The 22,321-nt window shown below is 38.5% G+C and overlaps 1 protein-coding gene across 1 annotated transcript; it reads left to right on the plus strand.

The window, feature by feature from the left end:
• The first annotated feature begins 576 nt into the window (after positions 1 to 576).
• On the plus strand, positions 577 to 18,096 carry slc1a1 (solute carrier family 1 member 1). The gene is made up of 12 exons (XM_017471102.3): positions 577 to 894; positions 5,588 to 5,728; positions 8,857 to 8,949; positions 9,054 to 9,168; positions 9,651 to 9,693; positions 9,782 to 9,886; positions 10,039 to 10,223; positions 10,337 to 10,444; positions 12,680 to 12,802; positions 13,182 to 13,376; positions 13,569 to 13,703; positions 16,520 to 18,096. The coding sequence occupies exons 1-12, from the start codon at positions 789 to 791 to the stop codon at positions 16,758 to 16,760; spliced, it is 1,590 nt and encodes a 529-aa protein (XP_017326591.1). The 5' UTR covers positions 577 to 788; the 3' UTR covers positions 16,761 to 18,096.
• The last annotated feature ends 4,225 nt before the right edge of the window (positions 18,097 to 22,321 follow it).

The raw sequence follows: 22,321 nt of genomic DNA on the forward strand, positions 1-22,321 counted from the left end.
ATTAGATAAGTTTAGATGAGACTTTTAAGGTTAAATTACTGATTATATTTAAGTCATGTCATTTATAACAATGCTGGATTACATTTCTTATGTAGTCTATTTAACCCGGGATATTTGAATGTTGGACTAAAACCACTTTTGTACTTTTGTTCATTTGTAATCATTCAAATTTTTCAGACTAAAAAGTCCACTCCGCAAATAACAGTGAACAGTTATCTGAACAAGAATGACTAGAGAAGCTGAAAATTTTGCTATTGTTTAAATTTCTCCAAAATGCAGTACTGCAATGTGACAGTTTTGTCAAATCTCCTTGTTTGTGTTTATAATGTATTATGTTACAAATGTACTTGACCTGGTTCTATTACAAGATAACATTAACAGGTTTTTCTTTTTAATGTTAGATGATAGATAACAAAGATTGCTGAACCTTCAGAAATGAGTACTGGAAGAAGAAACTACCCAAATAATAATCTACAACGACACTGCATGAAAACAAGCATTACAGCCAGGATATCTGGTCAAAGGTTATCATGAGCACCAAATCCTTCTGAGCAGCCCCACACACGCTCATTCTGTACACAATTCACTCAAGCTTGCTGCTCCCGCCTCCTACCCCCACCCTGTTGGAACTGACAGCAGCATCCTTTATAAAGCTTCCTCGGCTGCGTTTGTAAAAGCTGCCTCACTGCTCATCCCTGTGCACCCTTTTGAGAGAGATAGTGGAGCTACAGAGGGTTGGCAAGTAACGTTTTTGTTTGATTGTTTGTCTTTGTGCCTTGCTTTGGACTATGAGCATGGACATGTTGGCCAAGAAGGAGCGGAGAGGCAGGGATGTGAAAGGCATGCTGAAGAGGAACTGGCTTCTCATAGCAACCATCGCCTCTGTGCTATTGGGTAAGGCTCCTACAATATTATAGATTTGTCTGAATGTAAAGCAGGACAGGTGGATCTGTAATGATGAGCTGCATGTTTCCCAAAATAATGTTGTCTTTCAGCTGCTTTGTCTCGGTTGTGGGTTTACTGTGTGCTGCGTGCAAGCACGCAGCGATAGAGAGCACCTCCATTCTTCTGCAGCTGCAGCACTCTCCTTCCTTCTCTCTCTCTCTCTCTCTCTCTCTCTCTCTCTCTCTCTCTCTCTCTCTCTCTTTCTCTCTCTCTCTCTCTCCAGAGTATTGTTTGCCCATAGTGTAGAAATCATTCAACAGATCATAATCATTGACTGGCCTGGAAAATGAGACATTTATACGCCATTTCCACTATAATTTCTTTGTATTTTGGTGTACCATGTAGCTTCATACCACAGTCTTTGAAATAACCAATGTGTTATTTCCAGCACTAGTATTTTATATATTTCAGGTATGTTGTGTTCATAGGTGATTAATCACTGATCAGCTTTCTCATGGTCTCAGTAGGTGGGCGTGTCTGTGTGTGTGTGTGTGTGTGTGTGTGTGTGTGTGTGTGTGTGTATGTGTGTGTGTGTGTGTGTGTGTGTGTGTGTGTGTGTGTGTGTGTGTGTGTGTGTGTGTGTGTGTGTGTGAAAGAGAGAGAGAGACAGAGAGAAAGAGAGAGGTTGGTGTCCTAATCTCACTTGGCTTTTCAAAAATTTAGCAGCCACCACAGTGGATGACTAGACACAGTGTGTGACAATGAAAACTGTCTTTATTATCACACATTAACGTAAAGTGAAAATTCCCAGGACTATGAACCTGTCTAGAATATCAGTTCTCGTGCACAACTGTGCAGTGTTATTTACTGCAGTGGTCTATTCTATAAAAACCCTTGCAAAAAAGGCATGTCACATCATCATATGATTCACATATAAACTGCACATGTGGTTGATACTTCACATTTGATTTTTCAAATGATTCAATTACTTGCACTTGTGACTCACTCCCTCCTACTGGGAGTGGTCCCACATGAATACTCTAAAGATTGTATTTACTAAGAACAGTGAATGCCCAAGTCTAAACCTTACCTCAGCAGAAAACTCCACTTGGATACTCTATAGTTGTAGCTAAAAACTTCTGCTGTGATCATAAAGACTATGATTCAACACTCTGTAGTGTTTGACTTATAGTGTACAGTTGTAGAAGAATAATGATTTATAATCCTACTATCCGGCGTCACCCAGGTTTGAACCTGGTTACCGATGTTGTCTCCGAGAGTTTTTTCCTTGCCACTGTTGCATCTGGCTTGCTCATTAGGAATTTAATAATAATTCAGATCAAACTAAGATAAGCATCAGTTGTGTAGTGGTATTCAAGTGCATATTGCCTCTCTATAATTCTGACTCTGATGATTACTGAATATGTTCTGATTAGATTGGAAATATTATTTTGTCATAGTAAATGGCATAAGAGGATATCCTGCTTTGCGATGTACTTCCATGTGTTTGATACAAGTCATACTATATGATTTCATGGTGTGTGAACTGTAAGATGCTCTAAATAGCTGATTGCCCCATAAAGACATACTATTGCACAGTTCTGCATTTTTGTATCGCCCATCTGACAATGAAGCAATACCTTTATTGCAGCTATTCACTTATACAGTATTTTACAGCAATAAAGTTAATGCCCAACCTTCAAAATCTCAAAACGGTACAGCACAAGATGCTGGTAATTCAACAGTCATAAAGGGGGAAAAAAGAAGAAAAAAAAAACAATTTATTATTATTTAAGTTATAGTTTCTCCAAAAATGATTTGTATACAGTTTTCACCTTTCACAACATATCTTTTGTTGTGCACTGGAGCTATGAGTCTAATGTTGTTAACAAGTAGGAAGTTTCATTAGGTTCATTAAACTCCTTGTTGAATTTATCACACACTTGGCTCAAAAGAGAGAGTTTGTCTAACATTTGTCATTTATATAAAAACTGCGTGATAAAATAGCTTCAAAAAATCTAATTATACAAATCAGTTTGGGGTTCAAACCACTTCTAACATATAATTCAACCTCCAAACTTTGGGCTGCATCTCCCACCTGACCATGAACTCCGGTTTCAAGATGGCTGCAACAACTGTTTTTAGCCCTGTGCTGGATTTTGCGCATATTTATATTTGTCAGTGTGTCATACAGCAGTGGCCACCAACCAACCCTCTTCCTTGAAGGTTTCATCTCCAACCAAAATCTAACACATCTGTTTTAGTTGATCAAGAACTTCTTAAGGCGATGATTAGGTGGTCAGGTGGGCGCGATGATTAGGTGGTCAGGTGGGCATAATTATGGTTGGAGCTAGAGTCTTTAGGTTTGTAAAGGTTTGTAGGGTTGGTGACCACTGCCATACAGTACCAGACACCACATAAGCATGTCTATTGGAGATTACTTAATATTTGAGCTGTATGAGACAAGTGTATAATGATTTAGCTATACAGTTTGCATTATGCTCAACTACACTCTAATTGTGCTCTCTCACATGTCAGAAACATTAGCTTTGTAGCGCCAGTGTAAGAATAAAGAAGAAAACTTCACGTAAACATTTCCTAGCCTATCAGAACTATTATTTAAAATTGTGATCTGTAATTTAGAATCCCCAATATAGAGCCAAAACCATATGGATAATTAAGAAATAAAATTCTAGAAAGAATAGCATGGATGACATAGGGAAGGTGTCAGCAATGTAGAGCAGTAAAGTTGTCTTGTAACATACCCAACTTTAGTCTGCAACCTCTTCAACCTCATCTCTTCAATTTCATACTTCTACTAAATATGTTGCAAAAGTATACCTGTCAGAACATTCATTCATTCATCATCTTCAGTAACCACATTGTTCTGATCAGAGTCATGGTAGAGTCTGTACCAGGAACATCCGGGGATTAGAATATACCTTCGGTGGGATGCCTATCCATCATAGGACACAGTGTACACACATATTCACACTTATGGACAATTTATAGTCACCAATCCACTGGCATGTTTTTGAGAGGTAGGAGGAAACCGGAGAACCCAGAGGAATCTCACACAGGCACACTGAGAGAACAAGCAAATCTTTACCTGAGATCAGGATCAAACTAGAGACCCAGTGAGGCATCAGTGCTATCCACTGTGCCATTGTGTCCCCCAACTATCATAACATATTAACCAATATTCGTGTAGATGGGAATGTATGCAGAGTTTGGGTTGTAAAACCAGCATTTCAGTCTTGTTTATGGACTGCAGAAAGATTTCAGATTTATGGTTCATCCGTGCAGTTAAAAGAAAAAACTGAATTACTGGATTGGCGATTTTAAATGTGATAGGTTAAGAACAGCAGCATTTCAACATTTCCAGCACTTCATTAGTAATAATGACTCACTGACTTTTTTTATCTTTAACATTACAACCAAGGAAATGTTGTTTACAAGCAGTACAAATTATGATTCACTTATGATTCTAAAATGTAAGTCCTGCAAGAATGTACCATCCAATATTTTCAGCAATCCATGCCAAGCCATACTTTCATATCCTGGGATTATACAGTACGCCAAATTCCTCTGTGTTAACACTTCTTACAGTAAAATTTGGGATTCCAAGATATGATTTGCTATGCTAATGCACTTAAAAAAATATATATATATATATATATATATCATATATGATTTCTTGTCACCACTATACTCTTTACCTGGTTGCTACAGCAATAACTGCTATGTCCATATATGGTATAAGCTAATGTACTGAATACTAAGTCATAGTATTTTATGTTTATATTCACCACATTTTTTATTATATTGTTATTTTTTGCACTACCTGTTATATCTGACTCTTCCACACAAGAACTGTGTACTGGCCGGCACTACACTGTCTCTTACTGTGCTCATTGTCCTGTTTTTAGTAGTTACTGTACTGTCTTGTGTTGTTTGCACACGTTTGCATGTGCACTTTATGTAGAAATATGTACAGTAGATCTTTAGTTCTGTTTCATCTCAGGTGGTTAGTGTGTTGTTTTATGTAGCACCATGGACCTGGAGAAACATTGTTTTGTTTCACTGTGTAATGTACCAGCTGTATATGGTTGAAATGACAATAAAAGCCACTTGACTAGGACTCCATGTTGTTTTATTACCATATCATTTTAATCAGGAGCTCAAAGTAACTCAGATGCACTGTCAGGATCTTTATTGTAAAGACAGGACTTTCTCAGTATTTTATCAGCATGACCTTAATTAGTGTAGAAGACTCATTCACATGAGCATTTATCATTCCAGGCTTCAGTATGAGACATCATACAGAGCTTATAATTATTGCAGTGCTCATTGTTTTGATATAGTAGCAGTTTTGTCTGCATAAAGATGTGTGCACATCTGATGGCTTTGCTTTCAATAGATTGTACCAATACTGTAAAAGTTTGTTTTTGTTAACAGCTTGAAAGGGATTTGAACATCCCTTCACTTTCAAACTAATCAGAGAGCAAAATGGACAACAGTCTTCTCCTCTAGGGATCATTCTGGAGAGCCTACTGATATAAAGCAAAAGTTTGTTGTAATGAATTGCCTGTGACTCATCAACCAGACAATGCTCGTGCACATTTTAGTACTTCTGTGGAATTTTACTAGCCTTCATTAAGAAGTTCTCCATGTATGTGTTTGTCACACGTTCTTTTTACAGGAATTGGACTGGGTGTGTTAGTGAGGGAATATGCTGCACTCTCGCACCTTGATAAGCAATACTTTGGTTTCCCTGGAGAGCTCCTGATGAGAATGCTTAAGCTTGTTATCCTACCCCTCATCATCTCCAGCATGATAACAGGTAACAATCTATTGTTTATGATAACTAACATGTAAGACCTCAAAGTTTTTTAGGCACTGGAGATTTTCTTTTAGAATTTCCTTTTAGAAATAAAAGTGCTACGAGGTGGAGCTTATTTCCAGCTTGAAAATATAGTTGCATGGAAATAGTGAAACACAGCTTCCCAAACAATCTTTGAAATTACATTATAGGTGTTACAAAACAGGACTTCGAGACAGGAAGTAAGTGCAGGAGTACAGTCTTTATTTAAACTTACGCTAAAGACTTACAACGAAAAACCTATCCCTCAACTCAGGATGAAACGTGAAGCAACTCGGGATGAAACGTCAAGAACTTAAGACAGGCTTATGCCTATAACCAGTAGCTTAATTAATGCACCAAACATACATTTAACTAGGACATGAACACATCCCTTAACTAGGACAGGGCAGAAGCACTCTTCTCTATGACATGGCCTAAACACTTAACCATGATAGGACATGAGCACTTTTATCTATGACCGGGCATAAACACTTAACTTTGACAGGGCATACACAATCTTAATTCTGGCATGGCATAAACACTCTTCGCAAAGCGTAAGCTAAGGAACAGGAAAACAGACAGAGCATGGCAACATCACAACCTGGCACCATTATTCATTCCATCTTCTCTGTTAGTCCTTACACCATTAATCCTTTCTCCGTTTTACTTTACTTGACGTTAGGTTAATGCCGCACGATGTGTGCAGCAACACGAGGGGTTTAAGTAACCAGTGTCTTGATTGCCGACAGCTGGTAACACTTGTCACAGCTTTAGCGTCCATGCGCACTTCAATCATGTGCACATGCTCTCAAGCCGCTCGTGCACGTTGTCGCCACAGCTCCATCTGCCTGCGGTTCCGTAACAGAAGGTCTAGAAATACATTTTAAAATTACAAACACCTCCTTTAAGAGCATCTTAAATACTATACTGCATAAAGGAAAACTGTAGATGTACCTGAAATATTCAAGAATTTAATTTAAGCATTTTTATATTAGTAAATAAACCCCAATTCTGAAAAAGTTGGGACAGTATGGAAAATGCAAAAAAAAAAAAAAAAGAAACAAAACAGTCAAATGAAAATTCAATTCGCCCTGTACTATACTGAAAGCACATTATTAACACATGATTTGATGTTTTACTTTGTGAATTTAATTTCTTTTTGAAAATCTACACTCATTTCAAATCTGATGACTGCAACACAGTCCAAAAAATTTGGGACAGTCGACTGTTTACCACTGTGTAACCTTTTCTTTTAATAACACTTATTAAGCGTTTGGGCGCTGAAGATACCAGGTGGATAAATTTAACAAGCAGAATTTTCCCCCATTCATCTATTATGCATTTCTTCAGCTGCACAACCGTACAGGGTCTTCGTTGCCTGATTTTGTGCTTCATAATGCGCCACATATTCTCAATCGGAGACAGGTCAGGACTGCAGGCAGGCCATGCTAGCACCCGCACTCTATGCTTACGCAACCATGCACTTGTAATCTGGGCAGAATGTGGTTTGGCGTTGTCCTGCTCTGGATGGGAGCATATGTTGCTCCAAGATGTGTACATATATTTCTGCATTAATGGTGCCCTCACAGATGTGGAAGTTACCCATGCCATGGGCACTGACACACCACCATACCATGACAGATGCCGGCTTTTGGACCTGACGCTAATAACAGCTTGGATTGTCCTTTTCCTCTTTGGCCTGGAGAACACAGCAGCTGTTTTGTCCAAAAACGATTTGAAATGTTGACTCGTCTGACAACAAAACACGATTCCACTATGCTACTGTCCATCTCAGAGACCAAGCCCAGAGAAGTCAGCGGCACTTCTGGACAGTGTTGATTTATGGCTTCTGCTTTTGCATAGTAAAGCCTAAACTTTCATCTGTGGATGCAGCGCCGAATGGTGAGATGACAAAGGTTTACCAAAGTATTCTCAAGCCCATGTCAGGATCTCCATCACAGACTCATGACGGTTTTTAAGACAGTGATGTCTGAGGGATCGGAGATCATACGCATTCAGAAAAATAAATACACCTCACCTACGTGTAGTTGAGTATATATAAGACAGACACTCACAATCATTTGTTTAATTAATCACCATGTTGTGTATGCAAATTACATATGCTAGTTTTTTTTTTAACAAATCCTTCACTCAATAGGTTAATGACCAACGCTTAGAAGTGCCTACTCAGCATGGCTCAAGGTCCCTTTCCAGAACCTTCAAACTAACCATCCCTCAGTGGTGGAATGAACTTCCAACTTCAATCCAGACAGCAGCACCTGTCACTATTTTCAAAAAACAACCAAAGACCCGCCTCTTCCATGAGCACTTAACTAACCCCTAACCTGCCAACCCCCACATTATTAAAAAAAATAAAAATAAAGAAATTAGGCCGGCTGTTACACTTCTACTCTGCGCACTTTGCTTCACCGGAACTTAATTAAAAATCTTGTATTGTAGCACTACGTGTATTGTTCTCCACTTGATATATCGCTTTGCTTGTATTTCCTCATTTGTAAGTCGCTTTGGATAAAATCATCTGCTAAATGAATAAATGTAAATGTAAATGTAATATAGCTGCTCTTACAGCTGTGGCTGCTGCTGATGGAACATAATTATCTGCCTTTATCAGAGTGTACAGGAAAAATAGCTGACAGAAAGGCCATGAAAAAGTCACATATCAGGTGAAACCCTGGCCTCACTGATCCAAACAAGTTGGGCTGAGTAATATAATGTTTGTTAATCATTATCACTGAACCACATTATCCAGTAGGTAACGTGCTGTGACCATCCTGAATCATTCTCAGAGGATTCAGATGTGTGTTGATGAGTCCCACCATTGATGTGGTCCAGCATTGGTCAAAATAATGCAGGTCAATTACAAAAAGATTCATCAATGTTCATCAATGCTTTAATTAATCATAGTCACAATATGCAGAAATCCAAATGCAATATAATATTTTTGTCTCTAGTGTGCAAATAAAACTGTATTGTTGCACATAAGTGCCAGTTTTGTCATTTTATATTCATTTTGAGTGAAAGTTATTATTTTAAACTAATGCTAAAATTACTATGAAAAAGCAGACAATAAACCTTTTGTTCTGCAGGAGTAGCAGCTCTTGACTCAGAAGTGTCAGGCCGCATTGGACTCCGTGCAGTCATCTACTATTTCTCCACCACGATCATAGCTGTCATTCTTGGTGAGCATTAGGAACACAACTTTTTTTAATTATAATTTAATGATGTGGAAAACATTAGTTTTCTACATTAAAACACTTCACTCAATACCCTAATATCCCAACAGGTATAATCTTGGTAACAGCTATTAAACCTGGAGTCTCACAGACAGCAGACAATATTGACCGAGCTGGATCCACTCCAAATGTCACCACTGTTGACACTCTGATGGATCTTATCAGGTAACTAATTCCTCATTGTTTGAGCCTTTGTTACATTTAATGACAAATCAAATAACTGATTACATATCTGATACTAAAGACGGCACGGTGCCACTTTTTTTTTTACTGATACTGATACTGAAACCTTGAGTATCATCTAATATCGCTTTTTCTTTGACAACTATTATGCTTGAAAAAAAAAACAACTGTTTGTTCCTGTTCTTTGCACCAGGCCTTGTGGCTTTTGTTATTATGTTCCTACTTTAACCTGCTTTATACTGTTACTATTTGAAATTCATAATATATTTCTTACATGATTGGAACAAATTTGTTTTTATTTTTCGTCTCTGATATCCGATCCACCTTTTTTTCTTTTTTTCTTTTTTGCTGTTGTTGGCCAGATGTAGATCTTGGGCATTTGATCATTGCCATCTCTATTTAATACCTATGTTCCATTAAAATGTCATATAAACACTCAGCTGTGGTGCTTTTTATTTCATTAGGAATATGTTTCCAGAGAATCTGGTGCAGGCATGTTTTCAGCAGGTAAATGATAGCTCTCTCATGAATGAATGAATGAATGAATGAATGAATGAATGAATGAATGAATGAATTATGTATATCTCTCCTTCAGTACAAGACTCAGCGCAAGGAGATAGAACTGCCTGTTACAAATACCAGCAATTTGGCTACAACTACGTTCCCACCCTTCACCACCATACTGGCAACTATTGCACAGGTAAAGGAGAAAATGGGCTTTTCCCTAAACACAAGTCTAGTAACAAACCTCTCAATTAAAGTAACACAGATGAAAAACTTCAGGTACAAGCGAACCATTGTTTTGGACAGTAGCACCCATAAAATAACTGTCTGTTTGCCTACTTTCAACAGAACCTCACCAAAGACTACACTATAGTGGGTACATACTCAGACGGCATCAATGTCCTTGGCCTTATTGTGTTTTGTGTTGCATTTGGACTGGTAATTGGCAAAATGGGAGAACGGGGACGTATACTGCTGGAGATCTTTGATGCCTTGAATGAGGCCACCATGAGATTGGTCCATATCATTATGTGGTCAGTAGCTTTTCTTCAATGCTTCATTATACTATATTCAATAGTAATAATTAATTAATAAATATCTTTAATCTTAAGTCCTGATGGCAGTGTTCTTGTTTTTGACTTTGTAGTTACATGCCAGTGGGGATCCTATTTCTGATTGCTGCTAAGATCATTGAGGTAGAGGACTGGGATATCTTCAGGAAAATGGGCCTATACATGGTGACTGTGCTTAGTGGGTGAGTGTCTGCTGAAATGCTAACATTCCCTTATTGATTGTCAGTGAAGTGGATTTACTACTGCAGTGATGGTAGCCTTTTCATCCACGATAATGTGTTATATTGGCTGGTCCTGTCCCTGACCAGATAAGAACCAAGGACTTCTAAAATTGGTCAACCTATGTATACAGTAATAAGACCTTTCAATGGATGTACGCTCCGCTAAATTTCCAATGACATGAATAATGCTGCTGACCCAACAGCCGTGAGGAAATTCTGTAGCTGCAGCTAACTGAAGTGGAAAGGAAAGAGGCTAGAACTGCTGCCGCTGAGTCATAGCAAGAACATTCCGAGTCTCACATGGTTGGATAGAAGATAAATAGAGTGCTATCATGACCTTGCTAAAATTGCAGGGTGTACGTTAAAGTGAACACTCCTCCCTATTCCATTGTATTACAACTTGCTTCCACTTCTCTTAATGATGATCCCTCCCTAGATAACTAGATAGATAAACATTTATTAATGAAGTACATTGCAGTTACTTCTTATATAGTACATACGTATCTATGATCTTGCTGGGGTTAAACTGCATTTTCAGAAAGAAAACTGGGACAAAAAATTTTACTAATCCAATTGGTACTAATTTGACTAATTTACTAATTACTAGCCCTTTCACAAAAAAGGTCACTTATCCGGCTAATATTTAGAAGTGGTTAGGAAAATGCTAAATGAGTTTGAGCACCTAAATGATATCAGAACTCTGGCAGTGTACAGTAGTGCTGATATACTGCTATCTGCTACTATTTGTGTGAATTCGCAAGGTGTGAATTATAATTAGCGCCCCTTTGTGCACTAATGTTTATATGCACTAAAACAAGTTATTTCTTTTATATTTACCAAAAGGTAGAATTACATAGAACTGCATAGAATAAAATAAAACATAAACAAGATTGAAATCTAGTCTGCAAGCTGACAAATTTAACAAACTTTGTATAAATAATTTAGTGCTTAAGACTTATTACATATTGTCATATTGTACATACATATTGTACACTATATGGCCAAAAGTTTATGCATACCTGACCATCACACTTGTATGTGGGTCGTCCCTAAATTGTTGCCACAATGTTGGAAGCATACAATTGTCTAGAGTGTCTATTTATACTGTAGCATTAAGATTTCCTTTCACTGGAACTAAGGGGCCCAAACCTGTTCCAGCATGGCAATGCCCTTGTGCACAAAACGAGGTCCATGAAGAAATGGTTTGCCTATGACCGCAATCCCATTAAACACTTGGGATGAATAGGAAAACCTACCGTTCCCACAGGCCTCCTAGCCTGACATCAGTGTCTGACGTCTGTCACGTATCGTGATGTAACGGAGATAAGGTAGGATGCAATCGCAGTATGAACAGTTTTATTTAAGAGAGAGACAAGCAGACAAATCCAAAACGTGATCCACAAACGTAATCCAGTAGCATGCAAGGTTCAGGCGATCGGCAAACAGTCATAAAGGGGCGAGGCAGGAATCAAGGTCCCGGTCACGGAAATACAGGGTCGAGAAACAAAACAAGAAACATGAACAATAGCGCGGGACTGGTAGCGGAGAAACCAGCGTAAACATGACTATGACTATGACTATGACTATGACTATGACTATGACTATGACTATGACTATGACTATGACTATGACTATGACTATGACTATGACTATGGTAAGGACACTAAACTAAGCTACTACAACTCATTCAAACTACTCTAATATTCCGCGTTGTGTGCTGGGAGGCGCGCCGTATATAAGCGGACATGATCAGTGTCGTAAATGCTCACAGCTGAGGGCGATTCAGACACACGTGAAAATCCCAGCCAATGACAGAACAGGGAGGAGACATGACAGAAACATAAACAAACACACCTGTCCAAATGTCACTACTGTCAACAACGGAAAAGCAGGTGCTCGTGCAGTCGCGCTTAGGGGGAAATCGTGACAACGTCACGAATGCTCTTGTAGCTGAACAAGCACAAATCCACATTAATTAATCAATTAATTAATTAATTGATTAATTAATTATGACTATGATGATGATGATGATGATGTATGAAATTAATTGGCAGTAGTCTGGTGAACTTTTTGAACAATTCGAAATGTGCCATTCCCTAATATGCATTTTTCAAAACTACTGCAGAAAGGGTGGATTATTTATCCTACACTGACTCAGATATGCACAGTAATTATATGCTATTTATGACTTAACAGGCTTGCCATCCATGCCATTATTTTCCTACCCCTGATCTACTTTGCCTTTGTAAGAAAGAATCCATTCACATTTGCTCTGGGGATGGCACAGGCTTTGGTAACAGCTCTAATGATCTCCTCAAGGTGAGACTCAAATTCTAACACATTCTACAATGTTTAAACAGTGTGAAACATAATTGCTAATCAGAGATTAAATGGTCAAAAAGTGACTGAGTTAAAGCTGTTGTGACATCATAGTCAGTTAATATGTTGTGACCAGGGTTTGATAGTGTGTAGTGTGTAACTATAGTACAATAGATTAAGAGTTGTTATTTTTATTTGAGGGGGGGTGGGGGGTGGGGTCAAAAAGATTACTAGTTTAGAGTATAATTGTTTTGTTCTTTTTGATCAGTGTGTGTATATATTTGTGAAAAATTAAAGTCAGAAAGTAGTCAATATTGGAAACTGAAGTGAAGTGAGAACTACAATTATTACATTAAATATTAAACTTGCCTTCCTTTAGCTCTGCAACCTTACCAGTCACTTTCCGATGTGCAGAGGAAAATAATAGGATTGACAAGCGGATCACCCGGTTCGTCCTTCCAGTAGGTGCCACCATTAACATGGATGGTACAGCACTTTATGAGGCAGTAGCGGCCATATTTATTGCCCAGCTAAATGGTCTTGACCTTGATGTGGGAAAAATAGTGACAATTAGGTAAGTAAAGATCAAATTCCATTCGCATCTAGGAAGAATTTTCAGCATTTAGCATTAAAAAAAAATTGAGCTATATGTTTGTTACTATTTTATGAAGATTTTAGTGCAACAATTTTTTTTTTTAATTCATTCATGTCTTGTTATTGAAAACCAGAAAACTCAGCAGTAATTTAATTAACGCTATCTCTGCAGTATTACAGCAACAGTAGCCAGCATCGGAGCAGCTGGAGTCCCTAATGCTGGACTGGTAACCATGGTGATCGTGCTGACAGCAGTAGGCCTTCCAGCCAATGATGTCACCTTAATTGTGACTGTTGATTGGCTGATGTGCGTATCTGAATGACTAATTAGATTCAGATTCATATTCATCACAAAACATAACAGTATATTAGACAGAACTGTATAAATCAGAACATATATGAATACACATGATGTATGTAAGGAAGTGGCAGAAAACACATAAGGGAATAATATACTTTATATTTGAAGTCTTCCAGGGCAGTGAAGTAATTGAAAGTTTAAATAGACAGAGACCACATCCACTCACTGTCCATTTTATTACAAACACCTGTATATCTGGATGAAAAAAGTAAATATCCAATCAGCCAATTATTTCACAGCGGCATAGTGTATATATACAGTATCTCACAAAAGTTAGTACACCCCTCACATTTTTGTAAATATTTGATTATATCTTTTAATGTGACAACACTGAAGAAATGACACTTTGTTACAATGTAAAGTAGTGAGTGTACAGCTTGTGTAACAGTGTAAATTTGCTGTCCCCTCAAAATAACTCAACACACATCCATTAAAGTCTAAACCGCTGGCAACAAAAGTGAGTACACCTCTAAGTGAAAATGTCCAAATTGGGCCCAGTGTGTCAATATTTTGTGTGGCCACCATTATTTTCCAGCACTGCCTTAACCCTCTTGGGCATGGAGTTCACCAGAGATTCACAGGTTGCCACTGGAGTCCTCTTCCACTCCTCCATGATGACATCACGGAGCTGGTGGATGTTAGAGACCTTGTGCTCCTCCACCTTCTGTTTGAGGATGCCCCACAGATGCTCAATAGGGTTTAGGTCTGGAGACATGCTTGGCCAGTCCACCACCTTCACCCTCAGCTTCTTTAGCAAGGCAGTGGTTGTCTTGGAGGTGTGTTTGGGGTCATTATCATGCTGGAATACTGCATACTGATCATGCTCTGCTTCAGAATGTCACAGTACATGTTGGCATTCATGGTTCCCTCAATGAACTGTAGCTCCCCAGTGCCGGCCGCACTCATGCAGCCCCAGACCATGACACTCCCACCACCATGCTTGACTGTGGGCAAGACACACTTGTCTTTGTACTCCTCACCTGGTTGCCGCCACACACGCTTGACACCATCTGAACCAAATAAGTTTATCTTGGTCTCATCAGACCACAGGACATGGCTCCAGTAATCCATGTCCTTAGTCTGCTTGTCTTCAGCAAACTGTTTGCAGGCTTTCTTGTGCATCATCTTTAGAAGAGGCTTCCTTCTGGGACGACAGCCATGCAGACCAATTTGATTCAGTGTGCGTGTATGGTCTGAGCACTGACAGGCTGACTCCCCCACCCCTTCAACCTCTGCAGCAATACTTGCAGCACTCATACATCTATTTCCCAAAGATAACCTCTGGATATGACGCTGAGCACGTACACTCAACTTCTTTGGTCGACCATTTTCGAGGCCTGTTCTGAGTGGAACCTGTCCTGTTAAACCGCTGTATGTTCTTGGCCACCATGTTGCAGCGCAGTGTCAGGGTCTTGGCAATCTTCTTATAGCCTTATACAAGTCACATGACACCGGGGAGGGAAAATGACTAATTGGACCCAATTTGGACATTTTCATTTAGGGGTGTACTCACTTTTGTTGCCAGCGGTTTAGATATTAATGTCTGTGTGTTGACTTATTTTGAGGGGACAGCAAATTTACACTGTTACACAAGCTGTACACTCACTACTTTACATTGTAACAAAGTGTCATTTCTTCAGTGTTGTCACATTAAAAGATATAATCAAATATTTACAAAAATGTGAGGGGTGTACTAACTTTTGTGAGATACTGTATGTGTGCAGATAAAAGTAAGAAGCTTCAGTTAATATTCACATCAAACAACAGAATGGGGAGGAAAATGTGATCTTTATGACTTTGACTGTGGCATTGCACTGCTGCTGCATGATTGACTGATAATTGCATGAATGTGTTCCTAATAAAGTAGATAGTGAATGGTGAGTATATATACAGTTATTGTGTGTGTGTGTGTGTGTGTGTGTGTGTGTGTGTGTGTGTGTGTGTGTGTGTGTGTGTATTTGCAATTGTTTGATTTCCATGAGAGCAGAGAAATTTTGTGATTTTTTTTAACAAAGGATCAAAAAGTTAAACAATAAAGACAAATTTTTCACAGCCTTCTTTGCTCATATTTACCAAGGGTGCCAATATTAGTAGTGGGCACCGTACATACATAATGGAATCATAACATATAATATTTTTAGACAGAGTGTCTGGGAAATTTTCTAGACAATTGCATCCTTTAACATGTTTTTAAAATCTTGTAATCCAGTACTAATAATATAGTCTTAATTAAAATAAATTTTACTCAAACACAGATAACTACAAATCCATAAGTATGACAACTTAGTGTCAAGAAAGACCAGTCAAGCTGGGAGATTTTTTGCAGTCTTGTCTCACACAGAACTTGTATATCTTGTGCCCTTTAGTGTAGAAGGAGTGTGTGTAGGGTGTTAATTCAGTTTAAGGCTTAGAGGCTGGCATTAGGTGGTTTAATGGACCGCATGAATGCCGACCTTTTCTAATCCTCAGACGATGTTGCCATCTGAGGGGGAAAATACCCTGGGCTCTGAGATGGAGGGGATACTCAAGTAGCCTGTACTGAAAAGTTAGCATTTTCAAGAAATAGCAAGGAAATAGGACACCCCTGAAGGCTACACTTATTAAGCAGAATCAAACCTGGTTAAAATGTACACATATTGGATTAATCTATGTGTACTAAACATTATTTGCATTATTCTTTTTCAGTTTGAATATTGTCATTGTTAACACTGTAATGGTCATTGTGAAACTTTCATTGTTTTCTCCCTCACTCTTTTATTTAGCGATCGTTTCCGCACTATGGTCAACGTGCTGGGGGACGCCTTTGGTGCTGGAATAGTCCAGAAGCTCTCAAAGCGAGAGCTGGAAAGGATGGACCTTACTTCTGATGTCGACGTGGCCAATCCGTTCGCCCTCGAGACCACTCTTGATGATGAAGAGTGCGAGAAGAAATCCTACGTCAATGGTGGCTTCACTGTGGACAAAAGTGATGCGATTTCTTTTACAGAGACCTCACAGTTTTAGTCCCAAGTCAGTTATGGATGATTGAATTGAATTACCTCTAGAAGAATTCAGAGGTAAAGAAAAATGAAATCAGTGCCATTAAAACGGGGGAGGCTCATTCCTGAGGACACGTTCAAATGCAGACATATGCTGTCATTACTGTTCTCTCCCCACATTTGCCCTATTACTGTGCTGAACCTACTACTTTCTTTGTGCCAAGTCTTTCATGGAATTGAGGAAAAAATGTTGTGAGTGCTTCCAAAATGTGTTGTCCTGTTGCCAAGAGATATGCAAAGGCACTTTTTAAACATTTTTCTTATCTGCGTTGTGGGATTTTAATGGTTTAATACTAACAGTTGTTCATGTAAATGCTCAAAAATCTGTTCTGCTTTAGAAGTATGTTAAATATGTGTGATTTTTACTGTGCCAACAAAGCCGATTTGTGTATACTGTATGTACTGCAACAAAAAGCATGTCCTTAACAAAATATTTATATATTTATGACCTGTAGTGTTAAAAAGCAATATGGTACTGCTCAGCCTTGTAATTGGCTTTTAGCGGGTTACTATAAAGCATCTCGCCCTGAATTCATGAATCTTACCATACTGTCTGAACACTTGCTGTTGAGATGTAAGCTATGAGCATTGCAGATCTCTAACTTGTGCCAAACTGAATGTTTTAGTATGAAGGAAGCTTTTAATCTTTAATGAAGTATTGCATGAAGCAATATGATGAACACCTCAGATGTGGCCTTCGAAGAATGAATGAATCCTGGATGATTTTGTTTCCCTCTCGGTAGCTATTTTACAGTGCCATTATCGCATGATAATGCTATTGATCTGGGAGGATGAAGGCAACTGGACTCCTCCTCCCATGCATACAAAGCATGCTATAGCCATGGAGCATTGCTGACTTTCTTAGAATCTCAATGAGAGGAGCCGTTCCTATCTTTTTCTTTAACCGTTTTCATTTTCCTGGTGTGTATAAACGCAGTGTAAAAGCTACTGGGAAACTCCGCACAGGTGCAGAGAGAATATAAAGTGTTATGAAATATTCCCATCAATGTGACTACAGTTGATGTGGTTATATGATAGTGCCAATCAATTTATTTTGTTATTATTGATTTTCATGTACAACTTTGGATTTGTGAGCCGGGCTAGAAGTGGCAGAGGAATTGTTTGATCATTGTTATGATGATATGATTGATATCAAATATGGTGAATCAGAATGTACATTGTATAGGCTGTTCAAAGCACATTTTTGTCAGAGTCTCAATCAATTACAGTCAGTTAGCTTACTGTATAACTCAACATGTTATGTAACTACATATGAATAAAATACAACAAATCTGAGTGTATACTGTTTTTTGCTTCCTTGATTACTACATTAGCTTATTTATTGATTTATAAAAATGTATAACTTGTATATTTAGAAAATCATGAACTGAGGAAAAGTCGGATATTATTTTACTTTATTTTTTTTTTTAAAAAAGATCAGAATGTTCCCAGAACAATCCTTAAAATAAATATCCAGTTAAATGATAATGCTAATAGACGCAGTATCATTAGATAGAGATGGACAGCTGCAGCTGACACATCATTGCTTATTAATGGCCTTGTAGGCGACACACCTGTGGTTTGCTCAGAATCAGGCATCTCTCACTCTCTTTCTTTCTCTCTTTCTCTCTCTCTCTCGCTCTCTCTCTCTCTCTTTCTGCCTTACACACAGGCTTATTCTGTAGAATGCAGTTTGAAAGCTTGTTTTAGTCACTGTAATCAAATCACTAAACAGTGAACAATTGTATATTGAGTTCAATTATTACACAGTTGTGAGGTGTTACTAACTGGACAAATCTTATTACTTTAAGCATGTTCTGTAATGTTGGGAAATCAGCTCAAGTTCAATGACCTCTTTTTTGGTTTTGTACCTTTATTATTGTCTGGAAAATTAATCGATCGTCACAGACAACAAGCAGAACACCACATGTTAATGACTTATTCTCACATGTTATCTAAGAATAAATAAATGTACACACATATATGCACAAGTGCACATCCCCTGAATGAAGTGTGATCCAATTCACAGTAAATCAGTGGTTCAGAAAGAGGAGAGAAAAAACAGGCTTGTGTCCACCTTAAAAAGCAGCCGAACATTCCACTCAGGGAGACTTTCCTGAACTGATTTAATTAAATGATCATGATAATATTATATACTGTATAATACAATTACATTATATTCTATAATGAAAAAATCCTTTTAATGTTGAGGCATTCTTGTGAAGGTGTTTAGAAATCTACAGCCATTTTTACCCTTGCTCTCACAAAGTCGAGGGCTGTGATATGGATCTGCGTTCTAACACCTCGTCTCTTTCAACTTTGTTGCACCCTGCCATCAGAGAGGAAAGAACATGAAACATGCCACATTTATGGCATATGTGTGTGTAAATGTGTATTACTCACATAGGCCAGTCTGTGCATGGCTCGAGGAGAGGTGAGGAGACTGCGCACAAACTCCTGAACTTCTTCGCATGAATTCGGGGAAAGAACTTTTGAAATAAAACATGCAATATTAAAATATTTATGGCTGTATGGCAAATGTTTAGATCAGTGCAATAATTCTAATACAGTATTATTTTTATAGTAACAGTTAGTTCACATGGACTTACAGAACAGAGACATTATTTAATCATTTTGAAGGAGTCTCCTGTATCTTTACTACTGAATGTTGTAACATTCAGCTGTAAAGTGTCTTTTCTCTTATTAACAAGATCAGATGAGGGGATAACTGTTTATACAGTCCCCTCCAAAAGCACTGGAATGCCAAGGCCAATTCTTTTGTTTTTATTGAAGACATTTGGGTTTAATCAAAAGATGAATATAGATGACAATTGATTTGTAATAGAATTTCAGCATTCATTTCCTGATATTTAATTTTAGTTGTGTTCGAATATGGCACCTTTGGTGGCAGACCACCCAACTGTTGTGTGAACAAAGGTATTGGAACAGATAGACTTAATGTAAATGACACTAAATATTTGGTTGCATATCTTTTGCTTTCATTCTTCTTTTGTGTTGATTTTCTTGGCTTGTACTGCAACTTTCAGTTAAACTTTCAGTTCTTGTTTTTTTCCGGTGTTTCTCCCTTCAGTTACCTCAGAAGGAGAAATGCTCAACTGGGTTAAGCTCTGGTGATTGACTTGGCCAGTCTAAAACCTTTCACTTTTCCCCTCTCATTTTTCCCTTTGTTGTGTTAGCAGTGTGTTTTGGGTCACTGTCTTGCTGTATGGTGAAGTTCCTCCGAATTAGATTGGATACATTTCTCTGTAAACTGGCAGACAAAATATTCCTGAAAACTTCTGACTTCACTCTGCTACTACCATTATGAGTTTAGACAGAGATTAGTGAGCCTGTTCCAGAAGCAGCCATGCAAGCCCAAGCCATGACACTACCTCCACCATGTTTCACCATTGTACATGTATGTTTTGATTCATGAGCAGATCCTTACTTTCTCCACACTTTGGCCATTCCATCACTTTGATAGAGGTTAATCTTGGTTCCAGAACTTTTGAAGCTCATTTCTATATTTCTTTGCGAATTCCAATCTGGCTTTCTGATTATTACTGCTGATGAGTGATTTGCATCTTGTGGTATGGCCTCTATATTTCTGCTCTCAAAATCTTCTTGAAAGAGTGGATTTTGATACCTTCACCCCTGCCCTGTGGAGGTTGTTCTTGATGTCACTGACTGTTGTTTTGGGTTTTTATTCACAGCTCTCACAATGTTTCTGTCATCAACTGCTGTGGTTTTCCTTGGCCGACCTGTTCAATGTCTCATTGGTAGTACACCAGCAGATTCTTTCTTTTTCAGGCATTTCAATATTGTTGCATTGACTATTCCCAGTGATTGTGCAATGGTTCTGACTGATTTTCCCTCTTGGCTCATTGGCTTAGTGGTTAGCCTCTGCCCTGTGTGCGTGAAGTTTGCATGTTCTCCCATGCTTTTGAGGTTTCCTTCGGGTACTCCGGTTTCCTGCCCCAGTCCAAAGACATGCGTTATAGGTTGATTAGCATTTCCAAATTGTTCATAATGTGTAAATGGATGTGTGAATGTGTGTGTGATGGGTTGGCATCCCGTCCAGGTTGTTCCCTGCCTTGTGGTAGGTGGTAGGGTAAGCGGTATGGAAAATGGATGGATGGATGGATTTTCCCTCTTTTCTCAGCTTCAAAATGGCTTGCTTTTCTCCCATAGACAGTTCCCTGTCTACATGTTGGTTTATCCTTTTTAACAACAACTGAATGCAGTTTTCACAGGTGAAACCCATAACTCAAACCAAGGGCAGACATTCAGAGCTATTAATTGATTAAACAATCAATTTAACAAGGCACACCTGGGCAACAAGAAACACCGCTCAGTCCCGTGTTCCAATATTTTTGATAATTTGAAAAATGGGTGGGTTCAAATAAAAGATGCCATGTTTTAAGTTTTAACACATCTAGATGTAAATATTAGGAAATGAAAGCTGAAATTTTGAACCATCATCTCATCATCTTTTGATCTGAAACCCAAATGTTCCAGTCCAATTCAATTCAATTTCAATTAAATTGTATTTGTATAGTACTTTTAACAATGGACATTGTCTCACAGCATCTTTACAGAAACATATAAACACAGGATACAGATTTAAAGTGTGTGAATTTATCCCTATTGAGCATGAAAAACTCCCTAAGAAAAGAAACCTTGAGAGTAACCAGACTCAGAAGCGAACTCGGCCTCATCTGGGTAACAACGGAGAGGGTGAAAGTAAAGGGAAGTTCATTATGATTTTTATATAAAGTCTGTTTGTTCAACTAATCCACTGTTCACTGAAGGAGACCTGAGTGCAAAATTGCATGTGGTAATTGCAGTCCTAAGGCCATAGCAGCAACCATAGTTCCAGCAACCACAGCAAGAAAGTCCATGTGGAATTGAAGTCCAAAACCATTTCCATGTAACTTCAAGCGGCACCATCCTCAGCAATCTCCAGGCTGTACTGCATGGGATCGTCCTCAGTGGCGGAATGTAGCCGCCAGTTGTTGAGAGCTCCATCCAGAGGTAGGGCATCAGGATGGATCAGGCAGGTCCGCAGAACAGAAAGGGTCAGGATCACTGGCATCTCCATAATATCATGTGTAGCTCAACAGAAGTGGAGAGAGAGAGGGAAGTAAAGAGAGGGAGAGATTGTTAGGTATGCTTACTATCCCGTAATGGATAAGACTGTGTACTTTGCGTTAAAAAAAAAGTCTAATCATGGTAAGCTTGTTTAAATAAATATGTTTTAAGCCTGGACTTAAACACTGAGACTGTGTCTGAGTCCCGAACACTAACTGGAATGCTGTTCCATAACTGTGGGGCTTTGTAAGAGAAAGCTATTTCTCCTGTTGTAGGCTTCACTATTCGAGGTACCAACAAATAGACTGCACCTTTTGATCGAAGTAGGTGTGGCAGATCGTAACACACCAAAAGTTCGCACAGGTACTGTGGTGCGAGACCATTCAGTGCTTTATAGGTCAGTAGTAGTATTTTATAATCAATGCGAAATTTTAC

This window comes from Ictalurus punctatus, chromosome 7 (genome assembly GCF_001660625.3).
Source record: "Ictalurus punctatus breed USDA103 chromosome 7, Coco_2.0, whole genome shotgun sequence".
NCBI classification, from domain to species: domain Eukaryota; kingdom Metazoa; phylum Chordata; class Actinopteri; order Siluriformes; family Ictaluridae; genus Ictalurus; species Ictalurus punctatus.